The 20,667-nt window shown below is 36.8% G+C and overlaps 1 protein-coding gene across 1 annotated transcript in view; it reads right to left on the bottom strand.

Annotated features, from left to right (window-relative positions):
- The window catches only part of EAF2 (ELL associated factor 2), a 47,102-nt gene that overhangs the window by 23,815 nt on the left and 2,620 nt on the right, over positions 1-20,667 (bottom strand). The window contains exons 2-3 of the mRNA XM_021692667.1: positions 14,360-14,454; positions 2,003-2,139 (exon numbers count right to left, since the gene is read on the bottom strand). Coding sequence (XP_021548342.1) covers positions 2,003-2,139; positions 14,360-14,454 — 232 coding nt within the window. The remainder of the gene's footprint in view (positions 1-2,002; positions 2,140-14,359; positions 14,455-20,667) is intronic.

The following is a 20,667-nucleotide window of genomic DNA, read 5'->3' as shown; positions in this document are numbered from 1 at the left end:
TTTCTGTTAAAATCAAATCACTTTCACATTTTTCATTCCTAACTTTAAGACATGTTACTAAAGGAGATTCATATACTTTCTTTCAAATACTTTTAAGAGTATATCATACAGTTATGCTTGACTTTTGTATCTTCCATTTCCAGTCACCAAATCCTGTCAGTTTCTACCTTCACAGAGTGTTTAGAACCTCACTGTTCTTTTCATTACCACTTCAAAAATCATAGTTTATGCATTTTTCTGTTTCCCACATTGTTTCATTTTACTCAACTTGTTTGGTGGATTAATGTTTAAAAAAAATATAAGCACGTCAATCTACTTATTCGTGGGCACAGAAACAAATCTCTGCTCTATTCAAACAGCTCTTACTCACTGGCTCCAAATAAGTCAGATAAATTCCTGCCTTCAAACTTTGCCCACAACTTCATGTTCTCTCTGATCAATTATTTTCCAAACTTTCCTACTAATAAAAACTACTGGGGCAGGGAGGGGATGATAAAAATAGAGCTTCCCAGGGGCCTTCTCTGATCTGAAGCTGGATTTGGGAACTCATATTTAACAACCACCCATGGTAATTCTTATCATAAAGTATGTTTGGGGGAAAAAGCCCCAAATCTTTTTTCTTTTTTAAAAAGGTTTGTATTTAAATTCTAGTTAGTTAACATACAGTGTAATATTAGCTTCAGGTGTAGAATTTAGTGATTTACCACTTATATACAACACCCAGTGCCCATCACAAGTGCCCTCCTTAATCCCCACCACCCATTTAACCCACCCCTCCAACCACCTCCTGTCTGGTAACCATCAGTTTGTTCTCTATAGTTAGGAGTATGCTTCTTGGTTTGCATCTCTCTTTTTTTCCCCCTATGATTGTTTTGTTTCTTAAATTCCACATATGAGTGAAATCACATGTTATTTGTCTCTCTCTGACTGACTTATTTCACTTAGCATAACATTCTCTAGCTCCATCCATGTTGTTCCAAATGGCAAGATTTCATTCTTTTTTATGGCTGGGTAATGTTCCATTATAGATATACATATACCATGTCTTCTTTATCCATTCATCAGTTGGTGAACGTTTGGGCTGTTTCCATATTTTGGCTGTTTGTTGATAATGCTGCTATAAACATCAGGGTGCATGTATCCCTTTGAATTCTTAACCTTTCAAGGCATCAATAAGGACTCCCAAAATGCTCCAATCAATAATAACTTCTCCCTTCCTTTAAGTCCTAGAACAATTTTTTTTAAAGATTTTATTTATTTATTTGACAGAGAGAGAGACAGCGAGAGCAGGAACACAAGCAGGGGGAGTGGGAGAGAGAGAAGCAGGCTTCCTGCCAAGCAGGGAGCCCGATGTAGGGCTCGATCCCAGCACCTTGGGATCATGACCTGAGCTGAAGGCAGACGCTTAAGGACTGAGCCGCCCAGGCATCCCAGGCCTAGAACAATTTTTGTCTATGGTATTTTTATGGCTTTTAATGTAGGTCCCTTACATTACATGATAATGCCCCACCTATTTGCAAACAAAAATTTGAGATAGCTATACTCTTACTGACTTTTAAAATGGAATGATCTGTTAATCCAATTAAAATGCAGACATTCTGAGGTTTAGTATTTGTGTAAGAAACTTTCCTTTTTCTAGTGTCTTACATATTCTAGGTGCTCAATAAATTTTCACTAATGAAGATGAAATTGTTTTGGAGAGTGTATACTGGCTCTTTTCAGTCCAATTCTATGAAAGCATCTACAATAGAATAAAAGGTATACCTACACATACAGAAAACATTCAGAAACAAAAAGCTTTTATATATCATAGGAAGAAGTGGTAAAAGCTTTTGGCTAAGGATCTCTACCAAATTTAAACTTGGAAAAAGATTAAAACATTTTTGTACCACACAGAAATAATCCTTGTATAATAATGTGACTTAATCCAATAATTTCTTTCACTGACATTTCCTTAGCAATTTATTTGTTGATAAAGCAATTTATTTCATTAACCACATACCTTGTTTTTTTTACAGTGATGTTGCTGCTGAGTTTTTCTAGTCGGCATTCTCCAGTGTCATGGTTAATAATTAAAATGCATTCCTTTAAGTAAGGTTTCTTTGAACCTTTGAAAACAGTTACTGGTGGAGTTGAACCCTGTTTAAAAGTTAATTATCATTACTTAAAATTTATCACAGAAATTCAGTTGGGAGGCCTTTGAGATCTTCTGTTTCTCAATCTATGTTATACTTCAAGTCACCTAACTTCCTAAGTTTATTACTCAGACAACAGGGATTCGTCATAAAAAAGAGATGAAGCAAAGCTGAGGTCTCAAACCTGCTATCGTTGAGGAAGGGGAATAGAGGAAGTACTTGCCCCAAAATTTGTTTCATTGGTCTACAACAGGCAATTTGTATTCAATTTTAATGCAGCCAATACATTTTACAGATAAGGGAACAGAAGCCCTGAATCATATTTCCTACGCATCCTCTTCTTCCTTCAGAAGTTTAGTTTTTTAAATCTAAAAATCTGGTGCTTCCCTATTCAGATCACCTATTACATGAAACCTCACTAATTAATTTTAGCATCATTAAAAGTGGGACAACCAGACATATCCTTCATGACGTGATATAAAACAAAGTAAGCAGCATCACCTATAAAGTAGTCTTGCCTAAACGCACACACACACAGAATCTAACTCTTATCAAGCCTTCAGATATAACTATCAGTTTACAGCAAATATAAGGAATAGAGGAAGAAATGAGTAAGATACCCCTAAATAGCAATCCAAGGACTCAAATTACAGTTAAGAGATTTGTGCAATATTCTTCTTAAAGGTATTTGTATTCCTACTTAGAATACATCTTAAAATTATAATACATTATTGTATTTTGAGTTCCTAAAGAATAAAGGACTGGATCATAATTTCTTTTCTTGCTCCTAGCACCTAAAGTACCAAACCCTTCACAGATACTAAATGGATATTGAATATGAACAATATGAACATTCTGATCCTAAGTAACAAGTTAAATAAGGTTTTCATAGTCTCTATACCTGCCTTCCACACTTTGAAAACGTTTTTAAAAAATAAAGTTTTTTTCCTTATTAAATTGAGCACCATTCCTATTTTAAACTTTAATTACTGCCTACTCCCTTATTCCATACCCCAAAAAAGGGGTATTAAGGTATTAAAGTACCAGGAAACTCCTAAGCGTATGACTAAATAACTATTGTGAGCAAATGAAATTTAAATTAGAGGCAGCCTGAAAGATAAGGACTCTGCCACCATAGAACTGGGGGTAGAGGGCTCCAGGAAAAAGGAACAGCAAATACAAAGGATCTGAGGCCAGAAAGATGAAGTGAGAGGGAAGGGGTGTGGGAAAGGGAGATGAGCTTGGGCAGATGGATGAGGGTTATATCCTGAAGGGTCTTGCTGGCCATGGGAAGGGTTTGAGATTTTTTTCTGCGAGTCATGAGAAGCATTTGGACGCCTCTAAATAGAAGAATGACCATTTATTTATTTATTTATTGAGAGCATGTGAGAGCATGTGCGAGCAGGGGGAGGGGCAGAGGGATAGGAAGAGAGAATCCTAAGCAGGCTCCATGCCCAGCATGGAACCCAGTGTGGGACTGGATCTCAGGACCCTGAGATCATGACCTGAGCTGAAATCAAGAGTCTGATGCTCAACCAACTGAGCCACCCAGGTACCCCTGGAATTACCTTTTAAAAAACTGTCTTATATAAACATATGTGAACATCTATAGAGCTCTAGACACTGTTCCAAGTGTTCTGTATGTACATTAAACTCATTCAATCCTCAAAACAAACAAACTACTGAATACATCCAATCATCTCCATATTTACTGCTATTACCCAACTTCAGAACCCAATCATCATCTCACCTAGGTTCCTATTATCCTCCGACCTACTCTCCTTCCAGGTTTATCCCCCATCTACTGACAGGGAAATCTGATCATGCCTGATTATGAATACCAGGAAAGGAAATTAATCCGTAATGGAAGGGAAAGGTACAATTGTACTCCCAAATAGGAGGGCGGAAAAAAGAAAGGAAAGAAGAGATGCTTAATGAAACTAATAAAATACAAATGAGAGAAAAATTAAAATAACAAACAAACATACTAAAGATGATAGATATAAAAATCAAGTACATCAGCTTTGAACTAAATGTGGATAGAATTCTCTTAATAAAAATAGAAAGTGTTGAACTGGGTTTAAAAATAAAACAGAATAGGGGCATCTGGGTGGCTCGGTTGGTTGAGCACCCGACTCTTGGTTTTGGCTCAGGTCATGATCTCAGGGTCATGATCTCAGGATTGTGAGATTGAGCCCCACATCAGGCTCCATGCTCAGTGTGGAGTCTGCTTGGGATTCTCTCTTTTCCTCTCCTTCTGTCCCTACCCCTCCTCATGTGCTCTCTCTCTCTCTCTCTAAAAAATAAATTAATAAAAAAAAAACCCAACAATATTCTGTTAACAAAAGATATACTTAAAACAAACTGTCAGCTAAATAAAAGAAACAGACACTGAGATTCCATGAACATGCAAATCAAAAGAAAGCAAAGGTGGCAATATTAATATTAGACAAGATAGTATTTAAGCTTAAAATTTAAAAAAAGGATTAAAAGATATATATGATAAAAGATATAATTCATTTAAAAATATAACCATAATAGGATGCTAAAATAGAACCAATCCTAAAATAAGCTGAGGACCCAAGTATGTGGTGGGCTATTCTCATTTGAGCTAAATACTCAGTGGACAGAATCAAACCAGGTTCATCCTGGAAGGGATGTTGCCCAAGGGGGTGGTTTAGTGGCACAGTAGTGCATCTGACATATAGAATTTTCACAAGTCCAGCATTTGGGGGCTAAAGTCATAAGCAACCATTAGAGATGCATTTCCTGCGTAATAGTAAGTTAGTAGTAGTTGGAAGTTTCCAGTGGACTATTTCATTGAGTCCCACAAAAGTACTCCTCAAGATAGAGACAGCACTAAAGAATGCCAAACTTGGACAGCACCAATGACAAATCATAATAGTTACTTAAGTCTTTTCCTTTCAAAATTTGACATTTTGAAATTTTATAATAGTCAACTATAGAGAATTATTTGTAAGGAAGAGAGATTTGTAAATGTCTAATATTAATCAGTTTAACAGCCTTCATTTTTATTAGGTTCTTTTACTTGGTACTACCAAAGAAAATCCAGAAGAATGAAAATTAGAAAATCTACCCTATGAAGGAACTGCCAGAAACTGAAAATACTCTTAAAAGTATAGTATAATAAGGGGAGTGGGGGGATGGGTTAGCCCAGTGATGGGTATTAAGGAGGGCACGTATTGCATGGAGCACTGGGTGTTATACACAAACAATGAATCATGGAACACTACATCAAAAACTAATGATGTACTGTATGGTGACTAATATAACATAAAAAAAAGTATAGTATAATAAAAGTTCTATTTTATAGGATGACTTCTAGCTTCTAGTCATTTTTACCCAGATGATGAAAGCAAGTTCATAAAGAAAATAGAGAATCTAAATGCCTCAAACTAACAATCATTACATTTCCACAAAATGAAGAACTTTGAAGAAATGTAAACCTCCTACTTGTTAAAGAAGTTCTTTACTTAAGGGAAGAAAACCCACAAAGTGTATTTGAGAATGTAATTTCTATTGTTAATCACAATTGTTCTAGGACTGAATGGCCAGCAGAAAAAAATATTTGCTGTAGAAAGCTGGTAATTTTAACAATTCTCTTTCATTTCAGCTGTCTAAAAGGGTTATAGGATAAAGTTTAAATTCTTTTGCATTACACATTAAGCCCTTTTTTAATCTGATTCCTAAATACCTTTCCATCTCCCACTATGTCCCTAGTGGACTCCTTCTGATCTAGCCACAGTGGCTTACATGTAGTTCTTCAAATGTAACAGACATTTTTGTTGCCTTGTCTTAGCCCATGTCTTTTTCTTTTCTCTGCCTAAAATGTCTTCTCTCTTTCCTTTACCAGGGTAACTTCAACTCTTCTTCAAGACAGCATACCCTGGCATCTCTTCTTTCTCCACTGAGTTCTCTTCTGCACTTCTGTAATATTCTGTGTATACCTCTGTGACAGTCCTTATATTTCTATATTTTAATCAGTTATTTCCTATCTTCCTCATTAAATGGTAATATTTTTCGGGACACTGACCGTATCTAGTCTTCTGCTGTATTTGCAATAGCTACCTAGCATAGGAGTTACCACACAGAAGGTACATGTATATATGGCCCATCTGTCTATCTGTTTCTCTTTCTCATACACACATATACACACACAAATATTGGGACATATTCTTTTTGGATGTATCTCTGGTGGACTGGTGGGGGGGGATGCTACTTCTTCCCAAATTATTTCTTTGTTGTTTTAGAAATTTACAATTTGAAGGCTTGAAAACTTCCACCTATACTTGTCATTCCTTAAAGAGATATTTCAATTGAGATCAAACCCAAACACATAGTGGATGGTAACTCTTGCTTAAAAAAGGATATGTGTGAATGAGAAAGTTTTATTAGTAAATGTAAGAATTCCCATATGCTTATAATAGAAAAGCGTGCAAGGAATGAGGATGGAAGGATTGTTAATTTGAGAAAAGAAAATTCTACATGGCAAAGAAGAACCCAGCTAAAGTTTTTTTGCAAACCAATCATCACTGATCAATAATCCTATAATCTGAAAGTAGGCTAGTGGTACCTGTTATCAACTTAAGACTTTTCAATAATTTTTAGAATTAAGGGGATGGTTTAGGTTTTTCTTTAATAAACATCATAAAGCAAAAAAGCCTTAGACTTATGGGTACTAAATTTCCAAACTATTTTAGAGATGCCAGCTTTTCATAACAGAGTAATACAAAAGTTTATTCATCCACATGTCTCACACTGAATTGGTTGTTCATTTCCTTCAGTTTGTAAGGGAGCAAATGAGAAGTCTCCCCCACAAATTTAATTAACCTCAGGAAAACTTTCAGAGGCAGCAACTGATACAGTCTGACATAACAGTGGGGTCTCAATAAATAGTGTTGGACTGATAAAAATAAGACTAGAAGACTAGAGGATAGAAAGCTTGCTTGCTCTGCCTCTAATCACAACAAATCATCTCATAAAGGCATACAAGAGAATGTCAATGAATTGGCACAAAATCATTTCTGTTAAAAAAATTAAACAAAACAAAGAAAAAAAATCTCAGTCCAGTGCTTTCTCTGTATGTTAAAATATAAAGTTACAGTCTTTGTGTTTTCTGAGAATAGATCAAGTCAGCATAAAAGAAAAAAAAGAAGCTGAATGCAAAGAAATTTGTAACTCAAAAACTGAGAAAACTAGAGCAACAAGTAATTTGTCTATTTATGTAAATAGTATTTGACAGTGTTACTTGGAAACACCTAGAAATTTTTTAAATGGACAAAACTTTGGTTAAAGCCTCCCTGACCTAGCCTCTTTTCTAACCCATTCCCCAAACTATTGTTAAAATCACTCTAAAAGCACAAATCTGATCATGTTACTACTCTGCTTAAAAACCTCTAATGGTACTCTAATACCTATGGAATAAAGTCAAAATTCTACATTAGAAGATAATATATTTTTCACAGTCTGATCCCAATCTACCTTTCCAGACTCTACTATCAATCATTTTTCATAATTCTGTTATTTATTTACTATATTAATTCATTTATTCCACAAACTTCTTGTTTTTCTCTATTAGAGCCTTTTACACACTGTTTCTTTTGCCTAGAATAATCTACTCCCTTTCTGCCTGATGAAATGCTACTTGTCCTTTAAGGCTCAGCTCAAATAGCATCTGCCTTGTGAAACCTTTCAAGATTCTACCAGGCGGCGAGGCGGAGCAAGATGGCGGAGGAGTAGACCTAAATTTCGTCTGGTCTCAGGAATTCACCTGGATAGGGATCAAACCATTCTGAACACCTACGAACTCAACAGGAGATCAAAGAAAAGAATAGCAACAACTCTCTGAACAGAAAAGCGACCACTTTCTGGAAGGTAGGACGTGGGGAGAAGTGAATCCGAGGCAATATTCGGGAGGATAGACGGTAGGGGAGGGGGCCTCCGTTGGCCGCTTCTGGCAAGTGATAGAGGCACAAAGCACAAAATCGGAACTTTTAGAAGTCGGCTCCGCTGAGGGATGTTGCTCCAGTGGCTAAGCTGGGGGTGGAACCCTCGTGGGACACTGTGGTCTCAGGACCCTCAGGGTCACAGAAAGACCAGGGATGCCTGAGTGTGGCAGAGCTCCCAGGTATCGAAGCAGGGAAGCCGGCTGCAGAGACGGAGCCCAGGCACGGGCTCTCAGCTCCCGGTTGCCATAAACCGTGATCTGCAGCACAGTCGGGCCACTGCTCCTCCAGCAGGGACCCAACAAGCGGCAGATCTGGGGAGACTCCCCTTCCTCCCCCGGGAGGAGCAGTGCGGGAGCACACTGCAGGGATCTGCTGGGTTTGGAGACTCCACACTGAGTCGGGTGCCAGAGATAGAGACACTTGGTCACAGGCCAGGTGAGCATGGAGTGCAGCCGGAGACCGGGGAGATGGGAGTGATTGACTGCTTTTCTCTGGGGGCTCACTGAGGAGCGGGACCCTGAGTTCTTGCCTCCTCCAGGGCTGAGACTGGGAGGCCACCATTTTCACTCTCGGCCTCCAAAGCTGTACAGAAAGCTTGGAACAAAAGCTCATGAGAGGAAACCCAAGCAGATTACTTAGCCCGGACTGGGCAAGGGCGGGGCAATTCCGCCTCTGGCAAAGACATTTTGGGAACCACGGCAACAGACCCTGCCCCCAGAAGATCAGCGAGAACAGCCAGCCAAGACCAGGTTTACCGATCAATGAGAACGGCAGAACTCCAGCGCTAGAGGAATAATGCACATAGAATCCATGGCTTTTTTACCATGATTCTTTAGTCTTTCAAAGTTAATTTTTTTTTTAAGATTTTATTTATATTTGACAGAGACAGACACAGCGAGAGAGGGAACACAAGCAGGGGGGAGTGGGAGAGGGAGAAGCAGGCTTCCCGCTGAGCAGGGAACCTGATGCGGGGCTCGATCCCAGGACTCTGGGATTATGACCTGAGCCGAAGGCAGACACTTAACGACTGAGCCACCCAGGAGCCCCTAATTTTTTTTTTAACTTTTTTTTTTTTTCTTTTTCCCTTTTTCAACCAACATCTTTTCAATCCCTTTTTTAAAAAACATTTTTATTTTTCATTTTTAGAGTCATATTCTATCCGTTCGTAGTAGTTACCCTTATTTTTGGCATATATATATGTAAGTTGTTCTCTCTTTAAAATTTTGAGATAGTTTCTTCTAACAGATCAAAATATACCCTAAATCTCTAGTGTATGGTTTTGTTCTACTCTCCTGCCTGATCACATTCTCTCCCTTTTTTTTTTAAATCCTCTTCTTTCTTTTTTCAAACAACTTATCAATTCCTTTTATAAAATTTTTTATAATTTTCATCTTTACAGTCATATTCCATCCCCTCATCATATCCAGCCTTATTTTTGTACATATATAAGTTTTTCTTTCTTTAAAATTTGGGAGGCACTTTCTTCTAACAGACCAAAATACACCCAAAATCTAGTGTGTGGCACTGATCTATGCACCAGCCTGATCACATTCGATCATATTCTGTTTTTTTTGTTTTGTTTTGTTCTGTTTTTGTTTGTTTTTATCTTTTTCTTTTTCTTTTTTCTTTCTTTCCTTTTCTTTTCCCCCCCCGGCTTCAGGTCTTTTCTGATTTGTTTAGAGTATATTTTCTAGGGACGTTGTTACCCTGTTAGCATTTTGTTCTCTCATTAATCTATTCTCCTCTGCACAAAATGACAAGACGGAAAAAATCACCTCAACAAAAAGAACAAGAGGTAGTACCGACTGCCAGGGACCTACTCAATATGGACATTAGTATGATGTCAGATCTAGAGTTCAGAATCATCACTTTAAAGATACTAGGTGGGCTTGAAAAAAGCGTGGAAGCTATTAGAGAAACGCTTTCTGGATAAATAAAAGAACTAAAATCTAACCAAGTCGAAATCAAAAAGGCTATTAATGAGGTGCAATCAAAAATGGGGGTGCTAACTGCTAGGATAAATGAGGCAGAAGAGAGAATCAGTGATATAGGAGACCAAATGATGGAAAATAAAGAAGCTGAGAAACAGAGAGATAAACAACTACTGGATCACGAGGGCAGAATTCGAGAGATAAGCGATACCATAAGACGAAACAACATTAGAATAATTGGGATCCCAGAAGAAGAAGAAAGAGAGAGAGGGGCAGAAGGTATATTGGAGCAAATTATAGAGGAGAACTTCCCTAATTTGGGGGAGGAAACAGGCATCAAGATCCAGGACGCACAGAGAAGCCCCTTCAAAATCAATAAAAATAGGTCAACACCCTGACATCTAATAGTAAAACTTATGAGTCTCAGAGACAAAGAGAAAATCCTGAAAGCAGCTTGGGAGAAAAGGTATATAACCTACAATGGTAGAAACATTAGATTGGCAACAGACCTATCCACAGAGAACTGGCAGGCCAGAAAGGACTGGCATGATATATTCAGAGCACTAAATGAGAAAAATATGCAGCCAAGAATACTCTATCCAGCTAGGCTGTCATTGAAAATAGAAGGAGAGATAAAAACCTTCCAGAACAAACAAAAACTAAAGGAATTTGCAAACACAAAACCAGCCCTACAAGAAATATTGAAAGGGGTCCTCTAAGCCAAGAGAGAGCCTAAAAGCAACATAGACCAGAAAGGAACACAGACAATATACACTAACAGTCACCTTACAGGCAATACAATGGCACTAAATTCCTATCTTTCAATAGTTACCCTGAATGTAAATGGGCTAAATGCCCCAATCAAAAGACACAGGCTATCAGATTGGATTAAAAAACAAGACCCATTGATATGCTGTCTGCAAGAGACTCATTTTAGACCCAAAGAAACCCCCAGATTGAAAGTGAGGGGGTGGAAAACTATTTACCATGCTAATGGACATGAAAAGAAAGGTGGGGTGGCAATCCTTACATCAGACAAATTAGATTTTAAACCAAAGACTGTAATAAGAGATGAGGAAGGACACTATATCCTACTTAAAGGGTCTATCCAACAAGAAGATCTAACAATTGTAAATATCTATGCCCCTAACATGGGAGCAGCCAATTATATAAGGCAATTAATAACAAAAGCAAAGAAAACATTGACAATAATACAATAATAGTAGGGGACTTTAACACCCGCTCACTGAAATGGACAGATCATCGAAGCAAAAGATCAACAAGGAAATAAAGACTTTAAATGACACACTGGACCAAATGGACTTCACAGACATATTCAGAACATTCCCTCCCAAAGCAACGGAATACACATTCTTTTCTAGTGCCCATGGACCATTCTCCAGAATAGATCACATCCTAGGTCATAAATAAGGTCTCAACCGGTACCAAAAGATTGGGATCATTCCCTGCCTATTTTCAGACCACAATGCTTTGAAACTAGAACTCAATCACAAGAGGAAAGTCGGAAAGAACTCAAATACATGGAGGCTAAAGAGCATCCTACTAAAGAATGAATGGGTCAACCAGGAAACTAAAGAAGAATTAAAAAAATTCATGGAAACCAATGAAAATGAAAACACAACTGTTCAAAATCTTTGGGATGCAGCAAAGGCAGTCCTAGGAGGAAAGTATATAGCAATCCAAGCCTTTCTCAAGAAACAAGAAAGGTCTCAAGTACACAACCTAACCCTACACCTAAAGGAGCTGGCGAAAGAACAGCAAATAAAGCCTAAACCCAGCAGGAGAAGAGAAATAATAAAGATCAGAGCAGAAATCAATGAAACAGAAACCAAAAGAACAGTAGGACAGATCAACGAAACCAGGAGCTCGTTCTTTGAAAGAATTAACAAGACTGATAAACCCCTGGCCAGACTTATCAAAAAGAAAAGAGAAATGACCCAAATCAACAAAATCATGAATGAAAGAGGAGAGATCACAACCAACGCCAAAGAAATACAAACAATTACAAGAACATATTATGAGCAACTCTATGCCAGCAAATTAGATAACCTGGAAGAAAAGGATGCAATCCTAGAGATGTATCAACTACCAAAACTGAACCAGGAAGAAATAGAAAACCTGAACAGACCTATAACCACTAAGGAAATTGAAGCAGTCATCAAAAATCTCCCAACAAACAAAAGCCCAGGGCCAAATGGCTTTCCAGGGGAATTCTATGAAACATTTCAAGAAGAATTAATACCCATTCTTCTGAAACTGTTCCAAAAAATAGAAATGGAAGGAAAACTTCCAAACTCGTTTTATGAGGCCAGCATTACCTTGATCCCAAAACCAGAAAAAGACCCCACCAAAAAGGAGAATTACAGACCAATATCCTTGATGAACATGGATGCAAAAATTCTCACCAAAATACTAGCCAATAGGATCCAACAGTACATTAAAAGATTATTCACCATGACCAAGTGGGATTTATCCCTGGGCTGCAAGGTTGGTTCAACATCCGCAAATCAATCAACGTGATACAATACATTAACAAAAGAAAGAACAAAAATCATATGATCCTCTCAATAGATGCAGAAAAAGCATTTGACAAAGTACAGCATCCTTTCTTGATCAAAACTCTTCAGAGTATAGGGAGAGAGGGTACATACCTCAATATCATAAAAGCCATCTATGAGAAACCTACAGCAAATATCATTCTCAATGGGGAAAAACTGAGAGCTTTCCCCCTAAGGTCAGGAATGCGGCAGGGATGTCCACTATCACCACTGCTATTCAACATAGTATTAGAAGTCCTAGCCACAGCAATCAGACAACAAAAAGAAATAAAAGGCATCCGAATCAGCAAAGAAGAAGTCAAACTCTCACTGTTTGCAGATGATATGATACTTTATGTGGAAAACCCCAAAGACTCCACCCCAAAACTGCTAGAACTCATACAGGAATTCAGTAAAGTGGCAGGATATAAAATCAATGCACAGAAATCAGTGGCATTCCTATACACCACCAACAAGGCAGAAGAAAGAGAAATTAAGGAGTTGATCCCATTTACAATTGCACCCAAAACCATAAGATACCTAGGAATAAATCTAACCAAAGAGACAAAGGATCTGTACTCAAAAAACTATAAAATACTCATGAAAGAAATTGAGGAAGACACAAAGAAATGGAAAAACGTTCCATGCTCATGGATTGGAAGAACAAATATTGTGACGATGTCAATGCTACCTAGAGCAATCTACACATTCAATGCAATCCCCATCAAAATACCATCCACTTTTTTCAAAGAAATGTAACAAATAATCCTAAAGTTTGTATGGAACCAGAAAAGACCCCAAATAGCCAGAGGAATGTTGAAAAAGAAAAGCAAAGCTGGCGGCATCACAATTTCACACTTCCAGCTCTATTATAAAGCTGTCATCATCAAGACAGTATGGTACTGGCACAAAAACAGACACATAGATTGATGGAACAGAATAGAGAGCCCAGAAATGGACCCTCAACTCTATGGTCAACTAATCTTTGACAAAGCAGGAAAGAACGTCCAATGGAAAAAAGACAGTCTCTTTAACAAATGGTTTTGGGAAAATTGGACAGCCACGTGCAGAAGAATGAAACTGGACCATTTCCTTTTTTTTTTTTTTTTTTTTTAAGATTATTTATTTGAGAGAGCGAGAATGAGAGAGAGAGAGAGAGAGTACATGAGAGGGGGGAGGGTCAGAGGGAGAAGCAGGCTCCTCGCTGAGCAGGGAGCCCGATGCGAGACTCGCACCCGGGACTCCGGGATCATGACCTGAGCCGAAGGCAGTCGCTTAACCAACTGAGCCACCCAGGCGCCCAGAATTAAAAAATTAAAAAAAAAAAAAAAAGATTCTACCAGGCAGAGTATTTGATTCCACTAATGTGCTTGCACAGAATTTTGTACATGCTCTAATGTATAGCATTAGACATCTGTGTGTCCTTCTGCTATAACAGATTAGGACTAGAAGGCTGGGAATATGTTATTATTCTTGGTTCAGGGTACAAAATCTGGCTCATAATACTAATTAATAAGTATATGTTTAGACCTGTGTTACAGATCATTTGAAATGATAGTTCTTGAAACTTATTAAAGAGATCAAAGTATTTTTAAAAAGTATTTTCAGATTATTTTACCTAAAATGGCTTAATATAAGGTTTTTTCTTTGGTGTATTGGTTAATTACTTTAACTATCACTATACAAATTGTGTAATTATTTTCATTTAAATTTAGTAGAAATCCTGCAAAAAGATACTTTCAGTCTAAATACATAAAAATACTCACTTCTATATTTGGCAGAGTTATTGTCACCTGTTCACCTTTGCCGACTTCAAGCTCTCCTTCACAGGAAGTGTCAATAGAAGCAGGTTTGAAATCATCTAAAAATAGAGACAGATATGGATTTTTATAAAATGGAACAATAGCCGGGTACCTGGATATCAAAAATATGAGCATGTTTCAGCGTGGTAAATCATTTCGCAACAGCCAGTAATTAAAATGGTTTAGAACAGTCTTCATATTACATATAAAATCCAACCCAGTTTATTTCTGTATGTATAATTCTGAGAAAAAAAGAAACAACTAAACTCTAAAATAGTATTCCTCAAACCATGCTCCATCCGAATCCTGTTTAGGTCAAGATAAACTAGACTAAGATGTTCCACTGCTAAAAAATACATAATGTCAGTGTTTTCACAATTTGCTAAAAACTGGTATTAGTAGAATGTTTTCAATTTTCAGTCTTTCCTGTAATTTTTCTAAAAACACTTTGGGTGTCTACTATCACTTGCTGGCTGTCCTAGCAGAATACATAATTAATGAATACAGGGCAAATACATATTCATGGGAAAACTTAAGAAACAGCAATCATTGAGTTTGATAGTTGGAGTTTTTCATGAATCCTACCATTAAAGGATACGTAAATTTAACCAAATCTGCAACTTCAGAAGAACTTAAAATAGGTTTTAATTTTGAGTTAAATCGTAATTCAAATGTTATTAAAATATATTACCCAGAAGGAATTTAGGGTGCTCAGATATTTCACATGCTGAACAAGCCTAAAAACCTCTAAGATATGAAAGCCACTTAAAAATAATTCACATCACTGAATTGTGTAAGACTGATGAACCACAGACCTGTACCCCTAAAACAAATAATACATTATATGTTAATAAAAAATTTTAAAAAATTCACATCAATTCATATCAATGACTGATAATTCTGATATAGAATTCCTCGGGTAATGTATATTTTTTCCAGGTTAACTCTTTATTAAAATATAGCATACATGCAAACTAGAACATGAATCATAAGCTTGATGAATTTTCACAAAGTGACACATATGTAATCAGCAACCAGACCAAGAAATAGAACATTATCAATCCCTGAAAGGCCTCTCCCAATTATCCCTACCCCAAGAGACTGATCTTTATATTAACAGGGAAGCCAAATACAAAAAGTCTAAATCCAAGGTACTGAACATTTATTAGAATTTAGGGAACTATAATAGGTAGATCTTGGGAAAAGAGAATCTTCCAGTGCTCATCAAATCATCTTCTGTCGATAAACAAAAGCTGGCCCTGCTTCCCAGTGATAATTATAACAGCTAACATTTATGGAATACTTACTTCCTGCCAGGCATCTTGCTTAACATTTCGTATTTAATTCTTATAATGACTAGGGGCACCTGGGTGGCTCAGTCGGTTAAGTGTCTGCCTTCGGCTCAGGTCATGATCCCAAGGACCTGGGATGGAGCCCTGCCTCCGGCTCCCTGCTCAGCGGGAAGCCTGCTTCTCCCTCTCCCACTTCCCCTGCTTGTGTTCCCTCTCTTGCTGTCTCTCTCTCTGTCAAATAAATAAATAAAATCTTAAAAAAAAATAGTAATTCTTATAATGACTCTAAGAAAAGAAATGAAATCCATTCTTTTTTTTTATGAAATCCATTCTTAAGTTCCTTAAGCACATATGAATATAAACAATTCACACTAAGTATTCTTTTTAATATGATTTATTCTTTATGCTGCTTTAATTCAAAACTGAATACATGCAGTATCTCTTAAAACCTTAATGCTTATTTCTAGATTTTAAGAAACAGATTAAAAAAATAACATAAGCAATATGAAAAATGTGAAAGAATTTGATTTACGGTGTATCCTTAGGTAGTACCACTGAGGATAAAGACAAAATAAACTGGGGAGTTTGTTAGTAGCAGTAACATAATGAGAAAGATAAAAAATAATTTAGGTGTTAAGTTTTAGATGCTTGAAAGAAGTTCTAGAGAAATAAGTGTTAATTAATATCAATTGATTAAAAGACAACAATATTGAAGAAAACATCAGAATTGAGCCTTGAGTATCACAGAAATAAAGAGAAAGTAGAAAGCAGAAGACGGGAAAATCCAACAGAATACAAAAAATAATATTTTACTTTTTGTATCCAAGATACAAAAGTAAAATAATAATAACAGCTATTACTTATATAATTATTTTAAAATTTTTCCTAATTACTTTTATCTCAAAGACTCACAAAAATTCTTAAAGTAGTGAATATCCCTATCTTACAGATAAGGCAAATGATGGTGGAAGAAATTAAGTCCCTTGCCCAAGATCATGCAATTAATATTTGCTAAAGCTAGAACAAGGAACCACAAATTTAGTAGACTAAAAAGATAAGAGGTTAACCAACAACTTTTGATATCAGTCTTACTTTTTTAAAGATTTTATTTACTTGAGAGAGAGAGAGTGCACATACAAGGGGGGGAGGGCAGGGAGAGAGAGAAGCAGACTTCCCACTGAGTGGGAAGTGACCTGAGCCGAAGGCAGACACTTAACCATCTGAGCCACCCAGATGTCCCTGATATCAGTCTTACTGATACCTAAATTGATGGAGAAGAAGATAAGTTCAATTTGAGCTAGGAAATATCATTTGAAGCCCTAAAGTGAAAACTTCATTTTATAAGGATGTATACAGAATAAATGAAGTAAATACCACTTAAAATATTTTAATGTAAGTAATTTATCATCATGACCTATGGGGGTACCCACAGTAACAGCCTTTGTTTATCTTAAAGTGTCCGCACCTTTCTAATGTTAACTATCCTTCAAAGTTCTGCACACCAATGTAAGTATTCCTGTAAATATTCCCCAATCTTCTTTATCACCCACATCTAATCACTATGTCTTTTTCCATATCTTTCAGAGCCATCTCTTTCTATTATTGCAAGGACAAACTAGTTTTCAATCAACAAAAAGCTAAACTATCAAAGTACCTACAGCTTGCCCATCCATCTGCTTTTCTCCGTATTTTTGCTCTTAGAATGTGGATCCTATTTCAAAGTCTCCTCTTTCCTAAAGTAGTCGCTGGGTGGAGCCCTTTCCTTACTTTTCAAAATCTTTTTTTTGGGCGGGGGGGGGGGGTGTCCACTTCTGTAGCATTTATCATACCGTTCATCAAAACCTAACATAAATGACGTGGCATTATTTACCTCTTCCTGTACATGCCCTTTTGGACTGTAATTTTTTAAATCATAATGCCTCATACTTTAATTCCTCCTGAATTATGGCTCCTAGCATAATGCCTTTAATATAATGGGCACATATGTGATCTTTGTAATTGACTCTGGTTCATATGTTTATCCTTCTCTGAACTACCTCCAAACTTATTTTAAGTATAAACTTATTTCAGCTAAATTATGTGCAAAAGGCTTGTTTTCTAATTGTTTCCTGAGGATCAGATTCATCTGTACTTCAAGACTCTCGTTTCTTTAGGGTAGATACTACCATATTTCTTTTGTACTTTTCACTAGTACATTTCTGTTCTCAGAGAGGGCACCCATAACTTAATATTTGACAGAGAATATTTGACATAGAGAATTAAAGAATTCTCTATGATAAATAGGTAAAACAGAAATGACATCCTAGAGTAAAATCATGGTTGTCTGATCTCCCATATTTTTCTGACAGTGACACAAAGGACAATACTGGGAGATATGACTGTCATTTAACTACAGCTAAATAATGCTTTAGAGAAGAGGCTAGAAAGGTAACCCAAGGCAGTGAAGCAGACCATCGGGGAATCACAGTGAATAAGCCCAATCTCAAGAAGACAACCAACTGCTGCCAAGAGGAATATAGATTTGGTGTGGCCAGGTTATCTTCTGATTGTTGAAAGAGAAGTTGGTAATCCAGATTTCCGTATAAAAGATTTTGACATTTACATATTTACAACTAATTTATTTTTTAAAGATTTTTTAAAATTATTATTTAATTTATTTATTTGACAGAGAGAGGCACAGCAAAAGAGGGAACACAAACATGGGGAGTGGGAGAGGGAGAAGCAGGCTTCCCGTGGAGCATGGAGCCTGATGCAGCGCTCAATCCGAGGACCCCGGGATCATGACCCGAGCAGAAGGCAGACAGATGCTCAACGACTGAGCCACCCAGGTGCCCCTACAACTAATTTATGTTAAAACAACAACTGTGTGGGTCAAACAAAGCATCTCTAACGTCAAACTCAGCCAATAGGCTGTTAATCTATAACCTCTGTATTAGTGTTTAAATACTGATTCTTTTTCTTTTATAATATATCATCACTTTTGATCTTCACAACAACTCTTTGAAGATTCTCACCCACATTTTACCAAAAAGGAACTCCTCTAAAGTAGTGAAACCAGTAAAAAGTCAAGTCAGGAACTCAAGCCACATACTCCATCCACTCAAAACAGCCTTTAACCTTATATTCAGTTCTTAACTTCTGCATGTATTGGGGGGGGTTGTTAGGAGATGAAGAATAGTCATAAGTCCCTATGGGAATCTGATGAAAATTAGAGATCAGCTAAAGATCCTCTCCACAGAAAAAATGAATGTATCAACATACATATCAAGTACTGTATAATTTCAAGAGATTCACAGGTCCCTGAAGCCTAGATGTCTATGGGACAACTATAAGAGACAGAAATGTACTCAAAATATTTGTAGCTTTACTTAATGATAAGCATGAATTTATAATCAATAAATCAAAACTATTCTGAACCTATTTACACTTCTAATTATTTTGCTGTTAGAATAAATTCTACTTTTTATTACTTGTTATATTAATATTCTTTTATTTGCCTTCAAACAACAAATTTTTTTAAGTATACAACTTTTGAGTTTCAAGGGAACAAAGACCTAGAATTATAGAATTTGTTGAGTAATATCATGTTTTCCATATGCTTCCAAATGTCAAATATATTTTCGAAGTTGCTATAATTCCAGACTACATAGTTTCTTTCTTTCAGTTTTCCTTGGTTTAGAAAACTCACCACCAATTTTACCATTTATTTATTCTCTGTAGATTTCCTTCATCTATGTTATTTCTTCTTTTTTTTTCCCCAAAGATTTATTCATGTATTTTAGAGAGAGAGAGAGAGAGGGAGAGGGTGCAGTGGGAGGGGCAGAGGGAGAGAAAGAAAATCTCCAGCAGACTGCCTGATGCAGGGGCAGGGCTTGATCTCATGATCATGACCTGAGCCGAAATCAAGAGTCCAGCGCTTAACCAACTGAGACACCCAGGTGCCCCGATGTTATTTTTTTCTTTACAGTACAATTACTTATACATAGAGTAGAAAAACATTTCCTACTTTGCACTTAATGCTTTTTCAGTCAATGCTGATCATTTTTCTGACTATTTCAGCTGTAGTGTCACATAATGTCTATATCTTCATAACAGAATCACAATTACTGTCATAAATTTACTTCCTGGGATATGAACTAATTCAACTAACTCCAAAACCCATACCCTTTCCAATATACCACAGTGATCAGAGAACATTCATTTTAAATATAATTTTAATCCCGTTTTCATTAGCGTACCTTCTAATGTTTGCTCACACCAAAGCTTAACAACCACTTTTTCGGGAGTGGCTCCACTTGAAGGCTCAGACAATCTTCCTGTAGTCACTGCCCATGAATTCATCATTTAGTGTCAGCAAAAAGTAGTGTCATTTACAAACCTGGGAATTTCAATGTCTAGTTCCTTATCTAGCCATACACTGTAAAATTAGTACTAGCCCAAATTCAAAATTTATTCTAGCACGTCCTGTTACTCAAACTCTTCCACCCAGTGAAGTATCTGCTGCTAAACATTTAGCTTATCATTTATAGAACATCCCATATCTTCCCTACCACATGACAGACTTTATTTTTGATAGGTTTTATTGCTAAGCCCTGATAAATGCTTTTGAAAGTCTAAGTTAATTACATTCCTCGGCACTCCTCATGCACACATGAATATAACCCTTCAAGAATAATAGTGACTACTATTTATTCTCTACCATGCACCAAATACTGTGCTAGGTTTTTTATGCAATCTTATTTAATCCTTAAAAATCTCTGAAGTGTAGATATTATTACCATTTACTGAGGCTGAGAGTTTAGAGAATGTTCCAAAAGTTACATTACATACATAGGTGGTGGAGGCCAGAATTCACATCCAGTTTTGTCCAAAGCCTCAGCATATTAGACAGGCATAATTACCCCTGTACATAAACATAGAATATTACTTTCTCCCAGATTACACTGACTCAATTGAGTGTTTGTTATATATTAGGTCCAC

Source organism: Neomonachus schauinslandi, chromosome 1, assembly GCF_002201575.2.
Source record: "Neomonachus schauinslandi chromosome 1, ASM220157v2, whole genome shotgun sequence".
Lineage (NCBI taxonomy): Eukaryota > Metazoa > Chordata > Mammalia > Carnivora > Phocidae > Neomonachus > Neomonachus schauinslandi.
Note: the sequence above shows the minus strand (reverse complement) of the source record. Positions and strands in the feature narration are given on the sequence as shown.